Source organism: Rousettus aegyptiacus, unplaced genomic scaffold (assembly GCF_014176215.1).
Source record: "Rousettus aegyptiacus isolate mRouAeg1 unplaced genomic scaffold, mRouAeg1.p scaffold_m13_p_2, whole genome shotgun sequence".
Lineage (NCBI taxonomy): Eukaryota > Metazoa > Chordata > Mammalia > Chiroptera > Pteropodidae > Rousettus > Rousettus aegyptiacus.
In genome coordinates, this window is record NW_023416295.1 from 158745016 (window position 1) to 158766933 (window position 21918).

The 21918-nt window shown below is 33.2% G+C and overlaps 1 protein-coding gene across 3 annotated transcripts in view; it reads left to right on the forward strand.

The window, feature by feature from the left end:
* NEDD1 (NEDD1 gamma-tubulin ring complex targeting factor) overlaps positions 1 to 21389 on the forward strand; it is a 43295-nt gene extending 21906 nt beyond the window's left edge. For 2 of the 3 annotated variants that reach the window (XM_016159401.2, XM_016159399.2), the window contains exons 6-15: positions 3026 to 3255; positions 4635 to 4836; positions 5217 to 5412; positions 8021 to 8149; positions 10321 to 10368; positions 11293 to 11495; positions 12382 to 12535; positions 13443 to 13599; positions 19163 to 19229; positions 19647 to 21389. In XM_016159401.2, the coding sequence (XP_016014887.2) occupies positions 3026 to 3255; positions 4635 to 4836; positions 5217 to 5412; positions 8021 to 8149; positions 10321 to 10368; positions 11293 to 11495; positions 12382 to 12535; positions 13443 to 13599; positions 19163 to 19229; positions 19647 to 19751 (1491 nt within the window). In that variant the 3' untranslated portion in view covers positions 19752 to 21389. The remainder of the gene's footprint in view (positions 1 to 3025; positions 3256 to 4634; positions 4837 to 5216; positions 5413 to 8020; positions 8150 to 10320; positions 10369 to 11292; positions 11496 to 12381; positions 12536 to 13442; positions 13600 to 19162; positions 19230 to 19646) is intronic. The other variant, XM_016159400.2, reaches the window with a different exon arrangement.
* The last annotated feature ends 529 nt before the right edge of the window (positions 21390 to 21918 follow it).

A 21918-nucleotide genomic window follows, 5' to 3' on the forward strand; every position in this document is an offset into this window, starting at 1 on the left:
TCCTTTTCCCCCACAACCTCTTGTTATTACATATCTTGTTGATCATAGCCATTCTAATAGGTGTGAGGTGGTATCTCAATGTGGTTTTGATTTGCATTTTCCTAGTAGCTAGTAAAGTTGAGCATCTTTTCATGTATCTGTTGACCATTTGTATATCTTCTTGGGAGAAGTGTCTGTTGAGGTCCTCTGCCCATTTTTCAATGGAATTGTTTGGGGTTTTATTCTAGCTGTTGTATAAGTTCTTTATATATTCTGGATATTAGCCCCTTATCAGAGGTGTTGTTGTAATTATCTTCTCCCATTCAGTTGGTTGCCTTTTGGTTTTTTTGTTGGTCTTTAGCTGTGCAGAAGCTTTGAAGTTTTATATAGTCTCATTTATTTTTGTTCTTACGTCCCTTGCCTTTGGGGTCAATTTCATAAAAATCCTCTCTAAGGCCAAGGTTTTAGGTCTTATATTTAGGTCTTTGATTTATTTTGAGTTAATTTTTGTGTATGATGACAAATAGTCTAGTTTCAGTTCTTTTGCATGTGGCTCTCCAATTTTCTCAGCACCATTTATTGAAGAGGCTTTCCTTTCTCCATTGTATAATTTTGGTGCCTTTGTCAAAAGTTATTTACCCATGTATATGTGAGTTTATTTCTAGGCTCTTGGTTTTGTTCCATTGATCAGTGTGTCTGTTTTTCTTCCTGTACCATGCTGTTTTGATTATTGTTGCTTCACAGTAGAATTTGAAGTCAGGAAGTGTGATATCTCTGGCTTTATTTTTTTTTCCCCCAGGATCGCTTTGGCTATTCAGAGTCTTTTGTGGTTTTATACAAATCTGATGATTTTTTGTTGTTGTTGTTCTCTTTCTTTAAAAAATGCTATTGGGGTTTTGATGAGGATTACGTTAAATTTGTATGATACTTTGGGTAATATGGCCATTTTAACTATATTGATTCTTTCAATCCATAAACACAGAATATCTTTCCATTTCTTTGTGTCTTCTTTGGTTTCTTTTCATAATGTCTTGTAGCTTTCAGTGTATAGGTCTTTCACATGCTTTGTTAAGTTTATTCCTAAACAATTGCAAAAGGAATTGTTTTTTTTTTTCATTTTTTTTTCTGAAATTTCATTGTTAGTATATAGGAATACAGTAGATTTTTGTACATTGATTTTGTATCCTGTAATTTCACTGTATTTTTCTGTTGTTGTTTATAAAGAGTTTTTGATGGAGTGTTTAGGGTTTTCTATATAAAAAAAATCATATCATCTGTAAAAACTGACAATTTGATGTCTTTATTCTCAATTTGGATGCCTTTTATTTCTTTCTCTTGCCTGATTGCTACGGCTAGGATTTCCAGTACTATTTTGAGTAACTGTGGTGGGAGTGGGTATCCTTGTCTTGTTCCTGATCTTAGAGAAAACATTTTCAGTTTTTCACCACTTAGTAGGAGAATTAGCTGAGGGTTTGTCATATATGGCTTTTATTATGTTGAGGTACTTTCCCTCTAGAACCATTTTATTCATTGTTTTTAGTCATAAATGGATGTATCTTATGAAAAAGTTTTTCTTCATCTGATAATATGATCATATGATTTTTTTCCCTTTATTTTGTAAATGTGGTGTATCCCACTGATTGATATCTGTATATTGAATCATCCTTACACCCCTAGAATGAACCCCTGTTGATCGTGATGTAGTACCTTTTTAATGTATTGTATTCGATTTGTTGTATTTTGTTTAGGATTTTTGCATCTGTATTTATCACAGATGTTGGTCTGTAGTTGTCTTTTTGTTTGTTTGTTTGTTTTTGTTATCCTTGCCAGGTTGTGGTATCAGGGTAATGTTGGCCTTATACAATGAGTCAGAAAGTATTGCCTCCTCTTCAATTTTTTAGAAGAGTTTGAATGCTTAGTAGAATTCACTAGTGATGTTTTCTCTAAATATTTTTTTTTTTGTCGGAGGCTAATACATATTATTTGGAATATCTTAGAAGTAAGTAGAATATGAGTTTTTAATATCTAAAAGCCAGTGATAGAACAAACAGACTAAATCTGCTCAGATTTGACTTTTGTTCCATGCCAGTTTTATCTGGGACCAAATATAAAGCTTATACTTGCCTACTAGAACCCGACCGATTGCTTGATTCAGGACTATAACTTAACCGTTTGAAGGTATCTTACAGCCAGTTTCCCACTCAAGTGGATTCTGCTTAATTTGTATAGTCAGATTGCTCTTCCTTCACAGGGAAAAATTAAATGTAAAGTACTTAATTTTTAGCACAGTAAATGGCAACATGAATTCAAGTTTGAAAGCAGTATTTTAGTAAAAGTAGATTTCAAGCAGTTTTAATCCAGACTTGTTTACTTAAATTGTATTTTTGTTTATTATGGTTTACCTAGCAGAAACTAGAAAGAGAGAATGTCTCCACTGCTCTCAGGGACAAGTGTTTAGAGAAAAGCTAGCATTGCCCTGAGGCTCATGCTTTTGAAAGAATGGGTATATCCATCCCCAGTCTAGACAATTTTTCCTCGTGATTTATTTAATTTTTATTATGCTTCAGGTATTGAATTGCCAGTGCCTTGGATACTCATATTTATCAAAACATCCAAATACCTAAAACATATATAGAATGCAAATATTGTTTATGCTCTGCTAGTGTTCCCTTATACTTATTTATGATTTGGCTATAACTAGGCCTTTTATTTATGGTGGATATTTTAACCCTGATGAATTAATACAATTAATCTCAACATATTATATTTTTCCTCTGGAAAAAGGAGATTGAGGTAGCTATACTCCAAGATAATAAAATCATGACAAATATTCAGTTACTAGAATATTGGTATGTCTTGGAGTCATCTTATATACCCCATTAAATGATTTTATGGTTGTTGTGATTGACACCTGTTAACTTATAAACCAGAGAAGTCCCAAATCCTGTGAGTATTGTGCTTGGTGGTTCGCCATTATTTTTACAGTTTATGTAAAATGTTCTTATGAATGCTCGCAATTACATAAAATTTATTCTTATTTTTACAGCCTGTTCGGCACTTGAAGTACTCCTTATTTAAGAAATCACTACTGGGCAGTGTCTCGGATAACGGAATAGTAACTCTCTGGGATGTGAACAGTCAGAGTCCCTACCATAACTTTGACAATACACATAAAGCTCCAGCTTCAGGCATCTGTTTTTCTCCTGTCAATGAATTGTTATTTGTAACCATAGGCTTGGATAAAAGAATCATTCTTTATGATACTTCAAGTAAGAAGTAAGTATGCCATGCTCATTTCTTAATTTAGTAATAAATATCTCAATAGCAGACATATTTGCGATTAGTATGGACCTCCGGTTAATGTTCAGGAGCTCTAAAATTTGTGTACCTCATATCTGGTAAGATAGATGTTTTTCTTTTTCTTCCCATACAGAAAAAAGTAGATGAGACGTGGGCATTCTTGAGAGTGCTTCCAGATCGTGCATGTTGAGGGATAGCATGTTAATGATTTCACATCTTTATTGTAGCATGCAACTAAATATGTAAAGCTTTAAAGTAATATGATTAATTTGCTTTAAAATTAATTCCTTACCTAAAGCAGGGTTTCTAAACTATAAACATTTGGGGCTGGGTAATTTCTGATTTGGGGGGGGGGGGCTGTCTTAGTCATTGTAGGATATTCAGCAGCATCCCTGGCCTCTACCCACTAGATGCCAGGAGCACTTCCCCAGTTGTGACATCTTCACTGCTCCCAGTTGTGAACCACTAGTCCAGAGCTAAAGGATAATCTAAGTAATTGGGTCCATTGTGCCTTCATATCCTTCTCAGAGTTGCAGAGGTGCTTGGTTAGCTTTTTAAAAAGCTGCAAGAATACCACACGTATATTCAAGATAGCTAAAGATCATGTAGAAGAAAATGGTAATGTTACTACTGGGGAAGGACCTGTACTGTCACCCCTTGTTAAAAGTTTAACCATTACTTACTTCATGTGCTTCTTTTTTCTTTTTCACTCTTTTTTTTCTTTTTTTTTTTTTTTTTGGAACAAATTACTAAGAGACCTGAGTTAGTAAGCCATTCCTCTCTTACATCAGACACTCCAGCAAAGAGCTTGGCTTCAGCAGATCAGTATGCATATTTCTATTGTAGCTTCCTGAGGATCAAGCCACATGGGTTCTGTTAGCTTTTTGGTCAAAAGATGCACAACTAAGAACAAATAACAGCTGCTCCCCTGTGAAAGGTCACAGCCCTCTTGAGGCTTAAGTAGGTCAGTAAGTGGAAAGTGGATGCCGAGAGCCTCCTTAACCCCAAGGGTAGAGCCCTTGTTTATGGAGTAATACCCAGGAATTCTGTCACCTTCACTGCCAAAGTAATAATTACTTAAATAGATACTGCTTCTAGAAGATGTAGAATGTACCTATTAGAAGAGAATAGAAAATTAGGATGGAGTGTTCAGCAGTTCTTTTACATGCCATTGTATTAGAAATGTCTCTAAGTCTAATTCTAAATTTCTACTTTCAACAATATTTGGGATGTGTATGCTGTTTGCCCAGGTCTAAGTAAGTTGAGTTTTGGTATACAGTTACTTATGTGTCATATAAGCTTATGTACCTGTATGTGTTCTTATGTCTGTATATACTTTGTTCTCCTTCCCAAAGACTAGTGAAAACTTTAGTGGCTGACAGTCCTCTAACTGCAGTAGATTTCATCCCTGATGGAGCCAGTTTGGCTATTGGATCTTCCCGTGGGAAAATATATCAATATGATTTAAGGATGTTGAAATCACCAGTTAAAACCATCAGTGCTCACAAGACATCTGTGCAGTGTATAGCGTTTCAGTACTCCACTGCGCTTTCTAAGGTAAGGTATTTCCTTTCTTTTCTGCGTTTTTGATTTTACTAAATAAATCTAGTTCATGGAAATTTTTTCAATCAATTAAACACAGTGTAGATTTGATTTATCATTATTTTTATATGAAAGCGTTAAAATAATTTTAGTACAAAGATATTTGATGTGTGTTTTTAAAACTATGTTTTGTTAATTTTACACCAGATTCTCATACTTTCCTCTTTTCAAAAATATTTTTAAAGGCTTTTGATTCATAGGGACTCTCAGACCCACCAGCAAGCTTAAGATTTGTAAGGGAAAATATATACATATTTTTAATGTAACAAGGACTTATAAAATATTAATAACAGTATAGAGCATTAGAAGCTTTTAAATATTCCATTACATTTCAGTCAAGTTTAAATAAAGGCTCTTCAAATAAGCCGTCAGCTGTCAACAAACGAACTGTCAATGTAAGCGCTGCTGGTGGAGGAGTTCAGAATCCTGGAATCATCAGAGACGCAACCACCGCGTCCATCGCCACGATTCTGCCACAGCCCATGACAGCAGCTGTGGGGAAAGGAGCAGTTGTTGCTCAAGACAAAGCAGGTAAATGTCGCTTATGCATACTGTTTAAAGTGACCTCATCCCACTCCAATGTATATGATTAGCACTTTTTTCAAGAACCTAGGACGTAAATTTACTTGAGTAATTAGGTAATATGTTAGTAGGTGTCATTGAAAAAGTGAAAAATTTAACTTCCACTATAAGTCTTTTAAAAATTAATGAAAGGCGCTTATTCTATTTGGCCAAACTTCTGTTGGAAAAAAATAAGAACAATAATGTCAACTTAGAAATTTATTCTTAGTATCACTAAACTGGATGACTTTCCATTATATCTTCAGATTGGTTAATCAGTAGAGAATAGAATTTTGATGATGTCATGATTTGATCTCAGGTTTTTTGTTTGTTTGTTTTTTTAAAAGAAAGGCTATTAATGACTTCATCTTTTAGAATGGAAGGTAAGTCAGGTGATGAAATGAACCTACTTAGATGTTGGCTAGTGCCTGGCACATGCTAAGCAGATCGTAGTAGTTTATTAACTAAAAATAAATGAATATGTTGTAATTTTAAATATATTTTTCCACTCTGATAATCATATTGATGCATTTCTTAATGAAGAATTTATTTAGACTTTGCGAAGGTGTAATTTGACAATAAGCTTCCCCATACTTACTGTAGAATATATTCTTTGCCCACAATAAAGATCATATTTCCTAAACTCATGAAAACCTTCTGGTTTTTATTTTAAGAAGCTATGCTAAGTTGTCAACTTGAAACAGATATTTTTATCTATATAGTATATATAGCAGTATATTTCCAAAATATTCTTGTTAAAAATAGATGTATCTGTGTCGTCTTTAATTTTTAGGAGAAGTACTTGACTTCGACAAAAATATTTGTTGGTACCTTCCTTAGTCTGAGTTTACTATCCCCAAGTATAAGCAAAACTTGAATTTGATAGCCTCGATAGTGTGGAATAGTTTTTTAGAGTAATAAGTGTATTCACTGTAAATTTTCTGTGAATATCTACATTATCCGTACATAAAAATCATTATATATTTTATAGAAAAATAATTAGGTCCTTATATAAGAACTCCTGGAAATAAATACCATTGCTATATACTTAAAAAAATAAATTCTTTTTGAACTGTAACTTTGAGTAATGTTTGCCAAGATGTTGAATTAACTAAAAATTGCTCTATTATTTTCAAAATTATTTTATTATTTTTATGCATAAATTTCAAAAATTAAATGAAATAAAGATTCTCTCATTTACTGTAAATTTCCCAAGGTTTTACTGTTATTCACTTAGTTTTTAATAAGGAGACTCATGTTTGATGATGACAGCATTAATTAGAAAATGAAAGACTTGGGTCTGCAGGGTCACTGATTAACAGCTCTTTGGCTGATTAGCAAAGTTTCTGGCAAAATGAATGTTTGCTCAGCACTCATTAAAAAAATTTTGTTTATTAATTTTATTTTGGAAGAATTGCAAACTTACAAAAAAGTTATAACAGTAGTACAAAGAACTCCTAGGCTCTAGCGCCGAGCATAGCCATCATTTTATAAATTTGCTACATTTGCTTCCTCATTTTCTGTCTCTCTCACACAAATATACACAATTTTTTCCCTCTGAAACATTAAGAGTATATATTAGGCTTAAATATCAGATCTATACTTCCTACAAGGATGACTTTGGGGAATTTTCTTGACCATTCTGAGCCTTATTTTTCTCTTTTTAGATAATATGTAAATTTAGGGTTATTGTGAAAATCAGAGAAAATATATCAAAAGTTCCTGGAACGTAGCGGGCGATCAGTAAGTTATGGTGTGACTAATGATAGTGTCGTCATGATCATCATCATTACTATTATTATTATTTTAAGCTTCTTGTAAAATAAATCCAGAGTTTGAAGAAAGTTCAAGTTGCTTCTACTGAAGGTGTCCTGAATGTAGTTATTGAAGACAACCTCTGCAGACTTGTTACTTGTGCTCGTTTTCAGTAGGAAACAGCCACTCAAGGAGTAAACAATAAACTGCCGTGTGCCTCCTTGTCGTTGTCTACTATACTATTCTTTATTAGTTTGGCATTCTGTTTCCCTTCCTCTTAGTAAACTATTGTGAGGTTCTTGAAGTCATTTGATGTCAATAATGCTGAGAGCAATGTTAAGCTCCCACTGTTAGTGAAGGAAAAGACAGGAGAGGGAAAAAAATCTATTCACTGGAAGTTGGGGAAACAACTGACTTGAATCCTGCTGTGAGGCTTTGTGTTATATACGCCTTACAGACTTTTTTAAAAAAAGTTATTTGTGGATAAATTAAGACTGAGTCATTTATTAACAAAAGTAACTTGTTTGGTATTCTTTAAGAGGGAAGCAAAGTATGTGTTATTTTAGAAAAAAATCCAATTTAAAATGGCTAAAATAAGGCGGTATTGTATGAATACATAAGGTATTTGATTTTGGGGGGAGCCCTTATTCCATGAAAATGATGGTTAACTGGCCTATTGTTAAATTCTGCTTTTTTTTTCTTCTGATGCGACAGTTGTAATATTACCAATAGTATGGTAATGCATTAATTTTTAGAACCTAGCTTCTGATGATAAATTTACTTAGGTGTAAGAACTGTTATTTTTGTATATAATTTCTATAAGGTTTGCCTCGAAGCATCAATACGGATATTTTAACTAAGGAAACAGACAGTGGAAAAAATCAGGATTTCTCCAGCTTGGATGATACTGGGAAAAGTAGTTTAGGTGACATGTTTTCACCTATCAGAGATGGTAAGTCTGTTGAGATCAGAGGGTCATGTTCTCTTGCTGGTCATCACTACATTTTTATTCTGGCGAAAAGATGTGGGTAATAGCTTCAGTTTAACTCTTTTCATGACAGTTTGCTAACTTTCTCAATCCTCAAGGTGATATCTTTTTCTTTGCCTTGATATTTCAAATGTTATTCTAAAATATATACGGTAATTTTTACATGGGAACTATGCAGAAAGCTCTTAAGTTAGCATTTTCATTTCCACAGAAATTTCTTAAAGGAAGTTTGGCCTTCAAAGGTAATCTTTTATTTGTATCTACTTCCGAATAAATTTTCATAAAATCTTGGATAATTAGATAAGCAAAATATATCTTCCTAACTTAAAAAAAAATTTGTTCTATGATTATTAGTATTTAATTGGTATTTATTAAATGTTTTCATAGAGAAATATGGCTCGTAGATGTTGCTGTTAAAAAGAAAAGGAAACAAACAGCAAAAAACTTTGCCAGCCTGATAAATGGAAACATTATTTATCATTGTTGTTCACACTGTATGAACTAGGCACATTGGCTGTGTTTTTTTGGTACTCATGTTCATTCTGTTTCCTTTAATGAGACAGTTTCACAGCTAATAATAGCAGTATTATCAACAATATGGGTCAATTTCTGGAGGATAATTTGGCAGGCTTAACTATTCATACTTTTTGGCCTGTTAATTTTATTTCTATAAATTACCTAAGGAAATACTCAGAGAAGCCCACAAATATTCGTATGTTTACTATTATATATAATAGTGAAAAATGAGCAAATCTAAATGTTAACAGTAGCAGGATGATTAAATTGTTACATTTGCTCATGATCTTATAAAATTTCATTTTTTACTTTAAAATTGCCTAGTTTCCAGTTTTCTACAATGAATTTCATAATGAGAAAGAATAAATACATATGTGATAGTACAGAATTATTGCATCTTCTACCTTACCCCAGCCTGAAAATGACTACTTCAATTGCCAGGTCAAATTCCCTTATCCTCCTAATGAAAGAGGAAGGATTCCTTTGTTTCAGGAGGAAGGGAGGTCAGACTCCATAGTTAAAAGGTAAAGACAGGAACGATGTTGGTCAAGGAGGGAAAAGTAGCTTGGGCTGGAGTTGAGAGGGGTTCAGAAGTTGGTACCCAGTTGGAGGAGTTGTGGCTTATCGAGAACCCATGGAGTTAACTATTGAGTTGAAGGATGTAAGTAAGGGACTTTTTGGAGGGTTTCGAGTTATAAATGAAATCCTCTTTAATGGTTTTTAAGAGAAATGACTAATGCATAGAAATTCCTCTTTAATTACTTAAGCTATTTTTGAAAATACAATTAGCATATGAGCTATATGCCCTTCATTTATGTTATGTTAGGTTTATGTTAGTAATAAGAAAATAAGGATACTAAAAAGAGTACTGATTTTTATTATAGAGATTTGTATTTTAATCTTTTAAGTAAGAATACTGCTTTTGTTAGGGCAAAATGAATAACTTCTAAAAATGCAATTACTAGGTATATATACACACATGCGGAGAGATGGATGGATGGATAGATGGATGACAGTTTTACTAATATGATAATCGTTTATGATAATCAATTTATTGGCCACTTGGATTTCTGGTGAATTTCTTTATGACCATTGACTATCTTTCTATTAATCTGTTAAAATGGAGTTAAGCAATTTTTTGTCATTAATTGGTAAATGGGAAATATTAATAGTATTAAAATATTCTACTACTGAAATATTAATAAAACCTTACAGTTTTTATAGCATTGTACTGCTTGCAAAATATTTTTGCATTATTTCTATTGATTCTCAAAACAATCTTGCAGAAACTGAAGCTTAATTGTATTCAAGGTTTGTCCAAGGTCACAAAGCTGCTAAGTCTGGGCAGAACTAGATTACTAACAAATCTTTTGAGTTTACTTCATCTAGTATACTTTGCTGCCTTGTTAAATGACTATATCATAGAATTATCTTTTCATATTTGCTGCTATGCATGAAGCTAGAAGAACAAAAACAGAAGTTTATGTGAATACTAGCTTTAACTTTACTTAGATTTTTCTTTTTAGTCTCGAGACTCTTTGGGGAATGAATAGGAAGCCTAAGTTGCTATGGTGTCTTTTTCACTATCTTTTAAATTTGATTTTCTACTTTTCTTATAGATACTGGAGTTAACAAGGGAGGTGATGAGCCCACAGGCAATGGAGATGGTAAGGACCACTGAGAAGTATTTTTATAAAAACGATAAGTGATATCGTGTTATCTATTACTGTGTAACAAATTACTCCACCATTTCAAATCTTAAAGGAACATTTATCATCTCATACTTGTGGGTTAAGAATCTGAGCACGGCTTAACCAAGTAAGTGCCTATGGCATTAGCTTTCTTGGTGATCAGGGCTTACACATGACTGCAGTCATCTCAAGGCTTAATTGGGCAAAGATCTGCTTCCAAGCTCATTCATATGACTGTTGGCCAAAGACATCAATCAGTTCTTTCTCCTGCGGGCCTTTCCACAGGGCAGCTGACAACATGGCAACTGGCTTCTCTCAGAGTTGGTCAGCAAGAGAGTGACAGAGAGCACTCAAAATGGAAGTCACAGTGTGTTTATAACCTAATCTCAAAAGTGACATCCCACCACTTTTGCTACATTCTTTTTTTCAAAGCAGTTACTAGGTCCGATTCCCATTTGAAGGAAGGATATTACACAAGGTCAAGGATTCAGGCCAGAAGGCAGGGATCATTAGGAGCTATCTCCGACGCTGCCTGCCCAGATGTGTACCAAATTAACAATTTTCAGTTTATCAAAAACTAATATTAACTAAAACGTTAATTTTGTTTTGCAGTTCTCAAAACATTTTCACATACAGTATCTCCTTCAATCCTTACCACTCAAGGAAATAGATATCATCATTCACATTTACAGATCAGGAAGCAATCATTGAGAGTTTATGACTTTTGCCCAAAAATACACATCATATAAAGGCTAGAGCTGACAAGTGAACCTGCTCGCTAAATCCAAATCCCATGTCTTTCTACTGCGTTAACCTGTCTGTCGTGTTAAGTGCTTCTGTTAAATATCCAAGATTGAGAACATCTTATGCAAATGAAATTATTTTTCTCCTCCTTTTCAGGTCTTGACTTTTTAACACAATTGAACTCAATGTTTCCTCCAAGAAAACATCCAGGATCTTCAGGCACTTCAGTTTTGCATTCTAGTCCTCTTAATGTCTTCATGGGATCTCCAGGGAAAGAAGAAAATGAAAGTCATGATCTGACAGCTGAATCTAAGAAAGCGTATCTGGGAAAACAGGAACCTAAAGACCCCTTCAAACAGGTATCTTGCCTGATAATGATACTGGACTCACTACGTGTATTTATCACTAACAAGCATAATGAAGTTCATCACTAGAAAACAGGCAGATGCCATTGGTTGTGTCCTAATTATTGTCACTTACTAAGTAGAAAAATATTCATATCTTGATGTCACATGTTAAAAACTAAAGGATACTTTTGAAATCTCTCTGGGCATGTTAAAGATAACAGAATTTTTAAACTTCTATTATGTTTTTTTTTTTTTTTTTACAAGAATCCTGATTTAACCGTGTAAGAGTATTTTATTCCTCAATTTTTTTAGATTGTATTTTCACTGCAGCAGAAAGCACCAAGTTGGTGGTCAAGTCCTTTGCTCTTGGTCTTAGAGCAACTTGATATAATTCATTGTCATTACTTTTTATGATAATACAGTATTCAATATAGAAGTAAATTTATTATGTAATGGTTTAAAATGATCAAATATTACCAGGAAGGCTGAGTATTGTGCAGTGTGTCTATTTATTTTTATAATTATTATTTTTTTTTAGAATGATATTGAAAAGGTACCACTCAAGAAGTACAGAAATATCTTTGGACTTATTTTTATTTATTTCTGACTAGTTATCACATGAGATGTTGGGGAATCTTTTTAAAATTAATTTTAAATGATATTTAATAGCCAGATGCTTAGTAAATAAGGGTTTCCTCATCATGTTATCACTAAGATTGTTTTTGATGCGTAATTTGATTTATTTTGGTACTAGTCCTAGCAATCTTTTTCTCTTTCTGTATCTCTTTCTGCTCTTCCTTTACCCCACTTTACCTACTGGATAGAAAGGGAAAAGTAGGTACAAATTATATGGATGATACCAGAATTTATATAGTAATTGTTTATTTTAAATGTGAAGTTTGCTAAGTTGACCTCCAGTGCTGAAAGTGGGAATATAAATACCTCTCCATCATCTAACCAAACAAGAAGTCCTGAGAAATTTGAAAAGCCAGACAAAGAAAATGAAGCCCAGTTACTATATGAACCTACAATCAATGGATCCTCAACTCCAAGTAAGTGCATAAAACTTCTTAATGTTTGAAGGTGTTAAGTTGAAAACTCCCACTATTTAACTTGAAAAGATAAATAAATGGAGTGATCATAGACTGAAAGTAAAAATGTTTAAAGAGTTTAAAGTTTATAACATTTCTCTAGTGTGACTGACTGTCTTACTAGAAGACTATAAAATGTATATGAGTGGTTAAATGTAACCACATTTATTTGAAACTCTCTTGGTATGAATTTCATTTTTAGCCTAATTTGTGTCTTCATCTAATATGATACAGATAGGAATATAGTGTTAGGACCCTTTGGAAATAGGTCATTAACTACCCCAAATTGTCCCCCCTCCCATATTGAAGTCTTACTCATAGAGTTCATACCACTGAGCCTAAAAAGTTGATCTCATTTAAGGAGATATTAGGTTCAGCTATAAGAGTTATCTGTACAAAACAACTCTTTGTATAGAAAAAACTCTTTTGTGTAGATATCTGTATTTTATTTTAAGGTTTCTGTAAATAAATTGTATTAACTTAAACTCTTGGATTTTGCCTGTAGCACTACTTTGCTCCTGTATTTCTTCTGTTTGTTTTTAATAGTCTTGGTTTATATAGTTTGTGTTGCAACTTGTCACATTCATCTTTTATAAGAGGAAGTGGTTCAGAGATTCTTCAGGATTAAGCCCTCTGTCATATATTATTAGATTAGACAGTTGGCAGTTTACATATATAGATAAATGACTTTTAGAAACAATGTCATAGAAAGTTTCTAAGATGTGTATTATTCCAAACAGTGAATTTTCCTCAGTGTCACCATTCTTTACTAGTTTTTCAAGTTTTCTCATGCCAAATCTTATTTAGAAGTGTTTGATGTCTTTTAGTCGAAGTTGACTATTAATATTTTCTCTATTTTTTATTTTAGATCCAAAGTTAGCATCTTCTGTCACTGCTGGAGTTGCCAGTTCACTCTCAGAAAAAATAGCTGATACCATTGGAAGTAATCGGCCAAGTGCACCATTGACATCTGTTCAAATCCGGTTTATTCAAAACATGATACAGGAAACATTGGATGACTTTAGGTAGTAATTGAGCAATCATTCTATCTATACCTTAACTGGGTTTTTTTATTAGGTGTAAAACCAGAACTATAAGTGATGTTGGTGGTTACTGCTTTTGCCAAGCTTCTGGTATTCATAAAACCATAGAAAACATAATAAGTTTTGTTGATCTTCATAAATCAAATTTATTAAATATCAGCCAGGAGAAGGCACAATTACCTAGGGTAATTATTAGATAATTTGGCAGGGCATTCTAAAAAGTAGGCTGCCATTGTGGATTTTTTTTTACCATCAAAATGTGAATGGATTCCGGTAAGCTCAAATGGGATCCTTATGTACAGTGTTTATAGATCACCTGTTCAGTTTGCTAGGTGCACTATATAGAGAAAAATATCTTTAAAAGGAACTCTGAAAATTTTCAAATGGAATGCATTAGAATGTACCACTTCAGTTAAAAAAATTCTTGTACCTATCTATTCTTGTCTTCTTGTTCTTTGAATTTTGAACATTGTAAGCATGTATCCTAGAATGCTGCTTCCTTTTACCTATCATCTTAATATATTTTGGAGGCTATTACCAATTATTAAGATCTTCTATTTTCTTTCTGAGCCATAGTTACTTAGTATTCTAACTTAGATTTGGTTATCATGGGTAAGAATGTTGGAGATGTGCAGTTTTTATTGGTACATGTCTCTTTTTAATGTTAACAATGTTTTGAAAAAACATTTTTAAATGTTAACATATACAATTTTCAAAGAAAAATCATTTTAACATTTACAGATACTAAAGATGCAAAAATGAATGGTCTGCTCTCAAAGGCCTTATATTTTAATTGAGATAGGTACAGCGTGTCCTGCTATGATGTGTGTTTTTTTAATGTGAATTAATTCATTTATGATCGATAGATAAAGCAGTGATGACAACATGATGAGTAAATAGTGTCGGTTCGTGTGACAGCATCCACGACAAAGTGCATGAGCATCGCCGAAGGCAGCAAACCGCCTGTCAGTGTCCATCTTCTGAAGCCTTCCTCTTAGCCAGTTCGGCTATGTGTTCTGTGTTAGGAAGTACTTATTTTGTGATTATTCTTCCATTTTTGGACATTTTATTTTTGCCTTCATGCTTGACAGCTCAATGCTTCTTCCTTCTGTCTTCTTTCCCCTTTCATCAAGGGACAATCACTTTTTTAAGGTGAAGTCTTTTTATTAAATATTTTAATATTTAAACTAGGCTAGTATTTTTATTAGGATTTAATTGTTTTTATAGTGCTTTGGTTACAAAGTTTTATCTATTTTGAGTGGTCTGCCCTAATCCTTTTTCCCTAAGTCCTATTATTTTCTTTTTTCTTTCTTTTTTCTTCCTTTTTTTTAAAAAAAAGTTTTAATTTGGTAAGAACACTTAAGATGAGATCTACTCTCTTAATAGATTTTTAAGTGTACAGTACAGTATCGTTAACTCTTGGCACCATGGTGTAAAGCAGATCCCTTGAACTTATTTTGTGTAACTGAAATTTTATACTCGTAAATTAGCAACTCCTTGTTTCCCCTTCTCCCCAGCCCCTGACAGCTGCAATTCTATTTGTTGTTTTCATGAGTTTGACTATTTTTGATATCTCACATAAGCAGAATCATTCAGTATTTGTCTGTCTTTCTGTAACTGGCTTATTTCACTTAGCATTATGTTGTTCATGTTCATGTTGAATATTGCAAGATGTCCTTTTTTTAAGGTTGAATATTCTATTATGGTATATATCACAATTTAGAAATTTGTCTCCATTATTTTTAGTACATAGTTTTAAAGAATGTGAGGAATGCATATATATGGCAAAAAAGCAGAATCATCTGGATATAGCTGATTTTAATATGTGAACAAAGCAACGTTGGGAACATGGAAAGGGAGCCCTTCTGCTGCGACGTCCTTAGAAAGATACCTGTCCTGCCCTGTCCTGCCTTCAGCTTTCTGCATGCCTTGCATCCTTTACTTGAGGGAGGGCGTGGGTAGGGGCCTCTCTTAGCTCTTCTGTACTCCACATACCATAGGCAGCCTCTGCCTGGGACTCAGTGAGGACCCAGAATGGCTCAAAGGGTTTCTGTAAATTTCCCTGCTCTGCACAGTAGGTCTTGCACAGCTTTATCTCAGAGTAGGTGCACAAAGGAGGCTGTGAGGGAATCTCTCGGCAGTTCTTCCTCAGCTGTGGAGTGTGGCTGCCTTCTCCACAAGGGCCTGGCCAGGAGTGCTCTAGAGCTTGAGAGAGGTTACTCTGAGTTCTCCCTTAACCCAAGTCTTTACTAGGCTTTGTGTATCTGTTCCTTAGGTGTTGGCGGGGGCGAGGGAATCTCTCTCAGCCCTCCTGCTGTGCCCCTGTTTTTACAGAAGTACTCAGCGAAGGCCTGCAGACTTTCTCTGTGGCTGGGACTCTTCTGAACTGTTGCTCCAGTCTTCATTTGGCCTTTACAAATCTGTAAAAAATTCAGTTAATTCTCCTTACCCATCAATGACAAATGTCTTCTCCCAGTGCTCTGTTGAGGATGAAAAACATCATGGGTCTCTCTTCTGCTAGGAGAGAATCATTATTTTCTAGATCTTATTTCATTTAGGTTTCTTTACACTCTCAGCTCTGTGGTTGAATTTTAAAACACATGGTTTTATAGACAATCTGGCTTGTTCTCATTTACTAGGGTTGGAGAGATTACATCCTAAATGGAAGTCTGTGAGTCTATTTCTTTTGTCTTTCAAGAAGATTTAAGTTTCTTCGGCAGGCACATCACTGATCTTGTCTGTACTTGATGGGTTACAGGTTTTCTTAGGGCTAGTTTATTTCTGGTTTGCCTTTGTTCCTAGTGCCTTTGAGAACATCAGCTGAATGTCTGCAGTGTTCACAGGCCTTTTTACCTTGTTGGGTCTTGAACTTCAGCCTTCATTTCCTTAGCATCATAAGGCTGCAAAATACTTTCTCTGCTCTTTAGAGCTGCTGCTTTTTGTTTGGCTTCACCGTCATCTAACCCAGTATAGGCATTGCTTAGGAATCAACAGATGTCTCCAGGGGAAATTGCACAGTTTCAGATTTACTTCACTTCAGCTGCTCTCTTTCCAGGATCTTGGACCTTGCAGCTTTGGGTGCTCTGGCAGCCCCAAACTCCACCCCCACCCCCCTCCCCAATGAGACTCTCTCAAGCTCCAAGGCACTGTTTTCAGCTCAGCCTCTTTTCCCCACACTGGAATCAGCACATTCTCCAGAAGGAAAAACAGAATGAAATGTGGTACTTATCTAGTAGACTTCTCTTCTTTGCAAGAGAAGAAATCCTGGCTACTTCATGGTTCTCTGATTCCTGCAGTTTGTTAATAGCTTTTATCAAAAAGCAAGAGAGAAAATTTTTTTTTACATACCCTTATAGTTGAAACAGAAAAAATAAGGCATTCCGGAATAAATCTAACCAAAAATGATAAAGATCTTTATAGAAAAACATTTTAAAATTTTGTTAGAAAGCATGAACATTTTACTAACTGAAAAGATGTTAAGAAGATGTCATTTATTCTAAGTTGGTCTATAGATTTAATGCAGTTACACTCAAATCCCTGGGTTTTTTGGAAGAAGATGATGGGATAGTTCCAAAATGCATATGAAAGAAGAAAAGATCCAGGAATAATCAAGACATGTCTAGAGAAGAGTAATGTTGAAGGGGATTTGTTTATCGATATAAGCTTAATTATTAAGCTATAATTAAAATAGTGTAGCAATAGTACAGGGTGACATATTGACCAAAGGAATCAAATAGGCCAGAAAGAAACCTATGCACATCTGGAAATGTGATCTATGACAGAGGAAACATGGCAGATCTGTGTGCAGAATATGGAAAATTAATGAATAGTGTTGTGAAATATGGTTATTCATATGAAAAATAAGTATAGAGCCCTATTTCATGCTATTAAAAGATCAAATTCACATATAGTAAAAGTTTAAATTTAAAGGGCAAAATTGTATACAATATAAGGGAATTTATGACTTCAGGATTGGAAAGTTATTAAGAAATAAGAAGATATTCTACTTATAAAAATAGTTTGCTAGATTTGACTGTGGTATCTTAGTAAATCAGCATATTAATAAGAACTCATCACAAGACACTATTAACAAAGTGAAAGGACAAGAAAATATCTGCAGTACTCACATAACAAAGGATCAGATTATGTAAAGAACTCTTATTAATAAGAAAAAGGCATTTAATAATAAAATTGTTAAAAGACATGGAACAGCGTTTCACAGAAGAGAAATGGTATATGAAACTAGGAGAGATGCTCAATCCTGTAATCAATCAGGGAACTAAAAATGCGATGTGATATTTCATACCCTGTAGATGGGAAAATGTAAAAAGTCTGACAACACAAGTCTTGATGTGGATGTGGAGCAAGAGGAACTCTTTTACACTGATAATGAGCATGTCCGTTGATATTTACCACTTCCAGAAACAGTTCGCATTATACAAGTGTACATCTGGGTCATACCTATCACTCAGCAATACCTACTCTTGGATATGTCATCTGTAGAAATTGGCACGTGCGGGTTGAGAGATATATAAATGATTGTTTATAACACTATTGTAATAATACAACTTGAAAATAATCTAAATATCAATTGACAGGAAAATGTATACATCAGGACGAATCAGTGAATTACGGATGTATAGAACATAAATCTTGAAAATGTGATATTGGATTATTGTCTAAATGTATACTACTCAGATTACTACTCAGATAGACACAGACTACATAGGATATAGTACCCTTTTTGTAATGCTTTTAAGCATTATTGAGTACATATTCTCTATTATACACATGCATTTTTTAAAGCATTTTTCGCTTAAGAAAAATTCATCAGAGTAGTGTCTTTTTTCTTAAGCTTCTTGCAAGAGTTAAGTGATGGAATCAGGAGCATACATGCAGTATATATGATTTTGGTGATGTTCTAGCTTATGTTATGTGGTGGGTGATTGAGTGTTTTTTTTATTATAATCACAATTTTCATATATTTTTGTATAAGCACGAATTAATTGCATTTTATGAGTAAGCTGATATAACCACCCAAATCACCCCTTTCCATTCTACTGGAAGTATTTTTTTAAATAGCTAATATAGTGATAATAGTTAAAACATTATAACCTAGTGAATTGTCTATTTCATTGTAATATAAATCTGTGTCTTTCCTTAATGATAATTTCTATATTAAGCAATGGAGTGGAGTGAAGTGGAGGTGGACAGCCTCCCGTTCTATCCTAGGTGCTATCCAAGTCCACCACTTAACTGGTTCTGTGACTTTGGATGAATTATAACTGCTCTGTGGTTCAGTTACTTAACTGGTAAAATGGAGGTAATAATTGTACCTAGTTGTGAAGATTAAATGAGTTCTTACATGTAAAACACAAAAATTAGTACCTAGCATGTATTAAATAAATGCTAGGTATGCTAGTATTTTTATTATAATAATTGTTAACATCCAATAATTTGAAAAATAAGAGCTTAGCCATTTGCTTTAATGATCTAGATTTGGTAAACCGTTACAATTTTAACAGTATTTTATATTTTCCCCTAGAGAAGCATGTCATAAAGACATTGTGAATTTGCAAGTGGAGATGATTAAACAGTTTCATATGCAGTTGGTATGTATGAAAATTTTATTTTAAATTAGTGTAGAGTTGTAGATATACAAAATCCATATAAATGCATATTTTTTACTTAGTTGTATCTGGTTGCTCTGATAAATGGAGTTTTAGAAATTTAATACGTAGAATAGTTTTTAATAGGTCACCCTTTATTTTAATCTATGATAGATAAGGCTAATTTTTTACAATTCTTTATTCTTTTCAATAGGTAAACAAAAAACTTCCCAAATGTGCAAATATAAGCCTTCCAAATATGTAAATTTTAATATGACCTTTCATTTATATTAATGAAGTAATAAGGGTGATTAAGTACAAGTTATATCATTTAGCTAGTTGCACATGAGAGAAACAATAAATATGTAAAATAAATGTGAAATACCACATAATTTTAAAAGCATCTTTGTCCTTTTCTAGAATGAAATGCACTCTTTGCTGGAAAGATACTCAGTGAATGAAGGGTTAGTGGCCGAAATTGAAAGACTACGAGAAGAAAACAAAAGACTGCGGGCCCACTTTTGAAATTTCAGTGAATGCCTTCTACGTGTTTTGTAATCTGGAAAGTTTCTGGCAACACAGCAGTGCATGGAATCTTTCTTGTTTTCAAGGACTCTGGGAAAATTTTTTTTTTTTTGCCATATATTAGGTAAAAAGGTGATGGGATTTTATACCAACCACTATCACATCTTCTCTGTCAAAAATATTTATATTTTTATATTAAAAGCAGTGCAGTGTATGATCTGCCTAATAGGAAAGTCAATAGGATCTTTATTTTCTGAAAGCTTTAGCTAAACACTAAGTGCCCTTTTTCATAAGAAAAGAAAATTGTGCAAAAAATAGGTTATGGATGTTTTAAAATCACCTTTTTTAAACAGATATATTTTCAATTGACAATTGCCTTCCAAATTTTTTTGGATGTTTGGAGATTAAACAGATACACATTCTATTTTTATGGAGCAAGTAATTTTAAAAATGGCAATTGATATTTCTAAGTAATTGATTAATAAAACACAAGGTGAGTTAGTAATTATTTTAACTTGATAAAGTCAAGTATGACTGTTATTTATTACTTGTATATTTTATTAGACAATTTTTGGAATTTTCAGTTGCACAGATTACATTATATCTATTGCATTTATGTTATTGTATTGTATTTCCGACAAATCTGTACTCATGGTTGATGTTTTTTTAGCTGACTTTATTTTACTTATGAAAACTTATAAGGATTTATAAGATTCGACCAGAGCTTTGTATCTGCTAATTATCACATGAATTAATAACAAGCAAAATTATACTATAAAGTTTCAGCCAACGTGATTCAACTTATAATCAGTGAACATATAAATTAGAAACTAAATATTATTGTATTATTGCCATTTTTTTCTCCCAAATGAAGTGTGGATTTTTGTGTGTGTGTGTGGTTTATATCATTAACTTTCTCTAATTCTTTGTATGTAATAATTTTATGTTAACCATAAAATTTAGAAAGGTTAATTGTCAGAATTTACACCTCTTTGACAATAGGTAGATGTATACATTTACCTACTATGATCAACAGTTTTAGTGGTATAAGATTAGATGGAGTTACTGGCTTGTTTACTTCCTTATAGTCTTATTCCAAAGATTTAAACTGTGTTCCTTATATAATAGTACTCTTGCCCAATTTTCACTTTTGAGATGAAAATATTTACTAAAATAAAAAGGAAATTGAGTTAGCTTACTAACTATGGTTTTCTAACGCAATGGAAAAATTTAAGGATATTTTTAGTAAGTGTAAACATGCTAATAACTACTTCGAGGAATAAACATGGAAATGTTACTTTTTCCCAGGGTGGCTCAGAGAATACGTTTGTATTGAAGCATAAAAGGGTGCTACTGTGATCTTTTTCCTGGTGGATTATGAAAGCATTATGACTTGTAACAAGTTTCTTTATATATCATTATTGAGCAGGTTTAGAAGACATAAAAGTGTGTTTTGCCTACATGCTGTATTTAAATCCATTAATATTTTCCTATTGCCTTTTTCTATTCATGTACTTACCGTATATTAAAAGAATAGGGATAAATAAAAAATTTTAGTAACTTTATGTATATAGTTAAAACATTGTCATGGAACTTAAAAGTTAAGTACAAAAAAATAAAATTTTTATATGATAAAAATGGGAAATCTGAAATTAAATTTCTGCCTCTGGCCAAGATGGAATAATAGGAATTGGATTTACCCATCTGAAATTGTTAAAAGAGACAAAATATGTGAAATAGTTTTCAAATATTGGACATTAGGCAGCGCAAGACTATGATACCTGAGAGAGGAAAACAGGTGAGACCCAAGGAACTCAGTGAACTCGAAGCACAAGCATTAAAAAAATTACACCAAAGCACATCATAATAAAATTTTTTAAGAGCAGTGACAAAGGAAATTCTTAAAGCAACTAAAGTCAAAAGACACAGAGAAACAAAGATAACGTCAGAGGCAGTGGAGCAACATCTTTGAAGTACCAAAGGAAAAAACTCAGCATTTTATACCCAGCAAAAATATATTTCAAAAATGAAAATGAAATTAACACTTTTTCACACGTATGAAGACTGAAAATTTTTCACCAGCAAACTTGCCTGCAGGAAATGTTAAAGAATGCATTTAATCTGAAGGAAAATTGTACAAGGTAGAAATCTACTTCTAGGTAAAGGA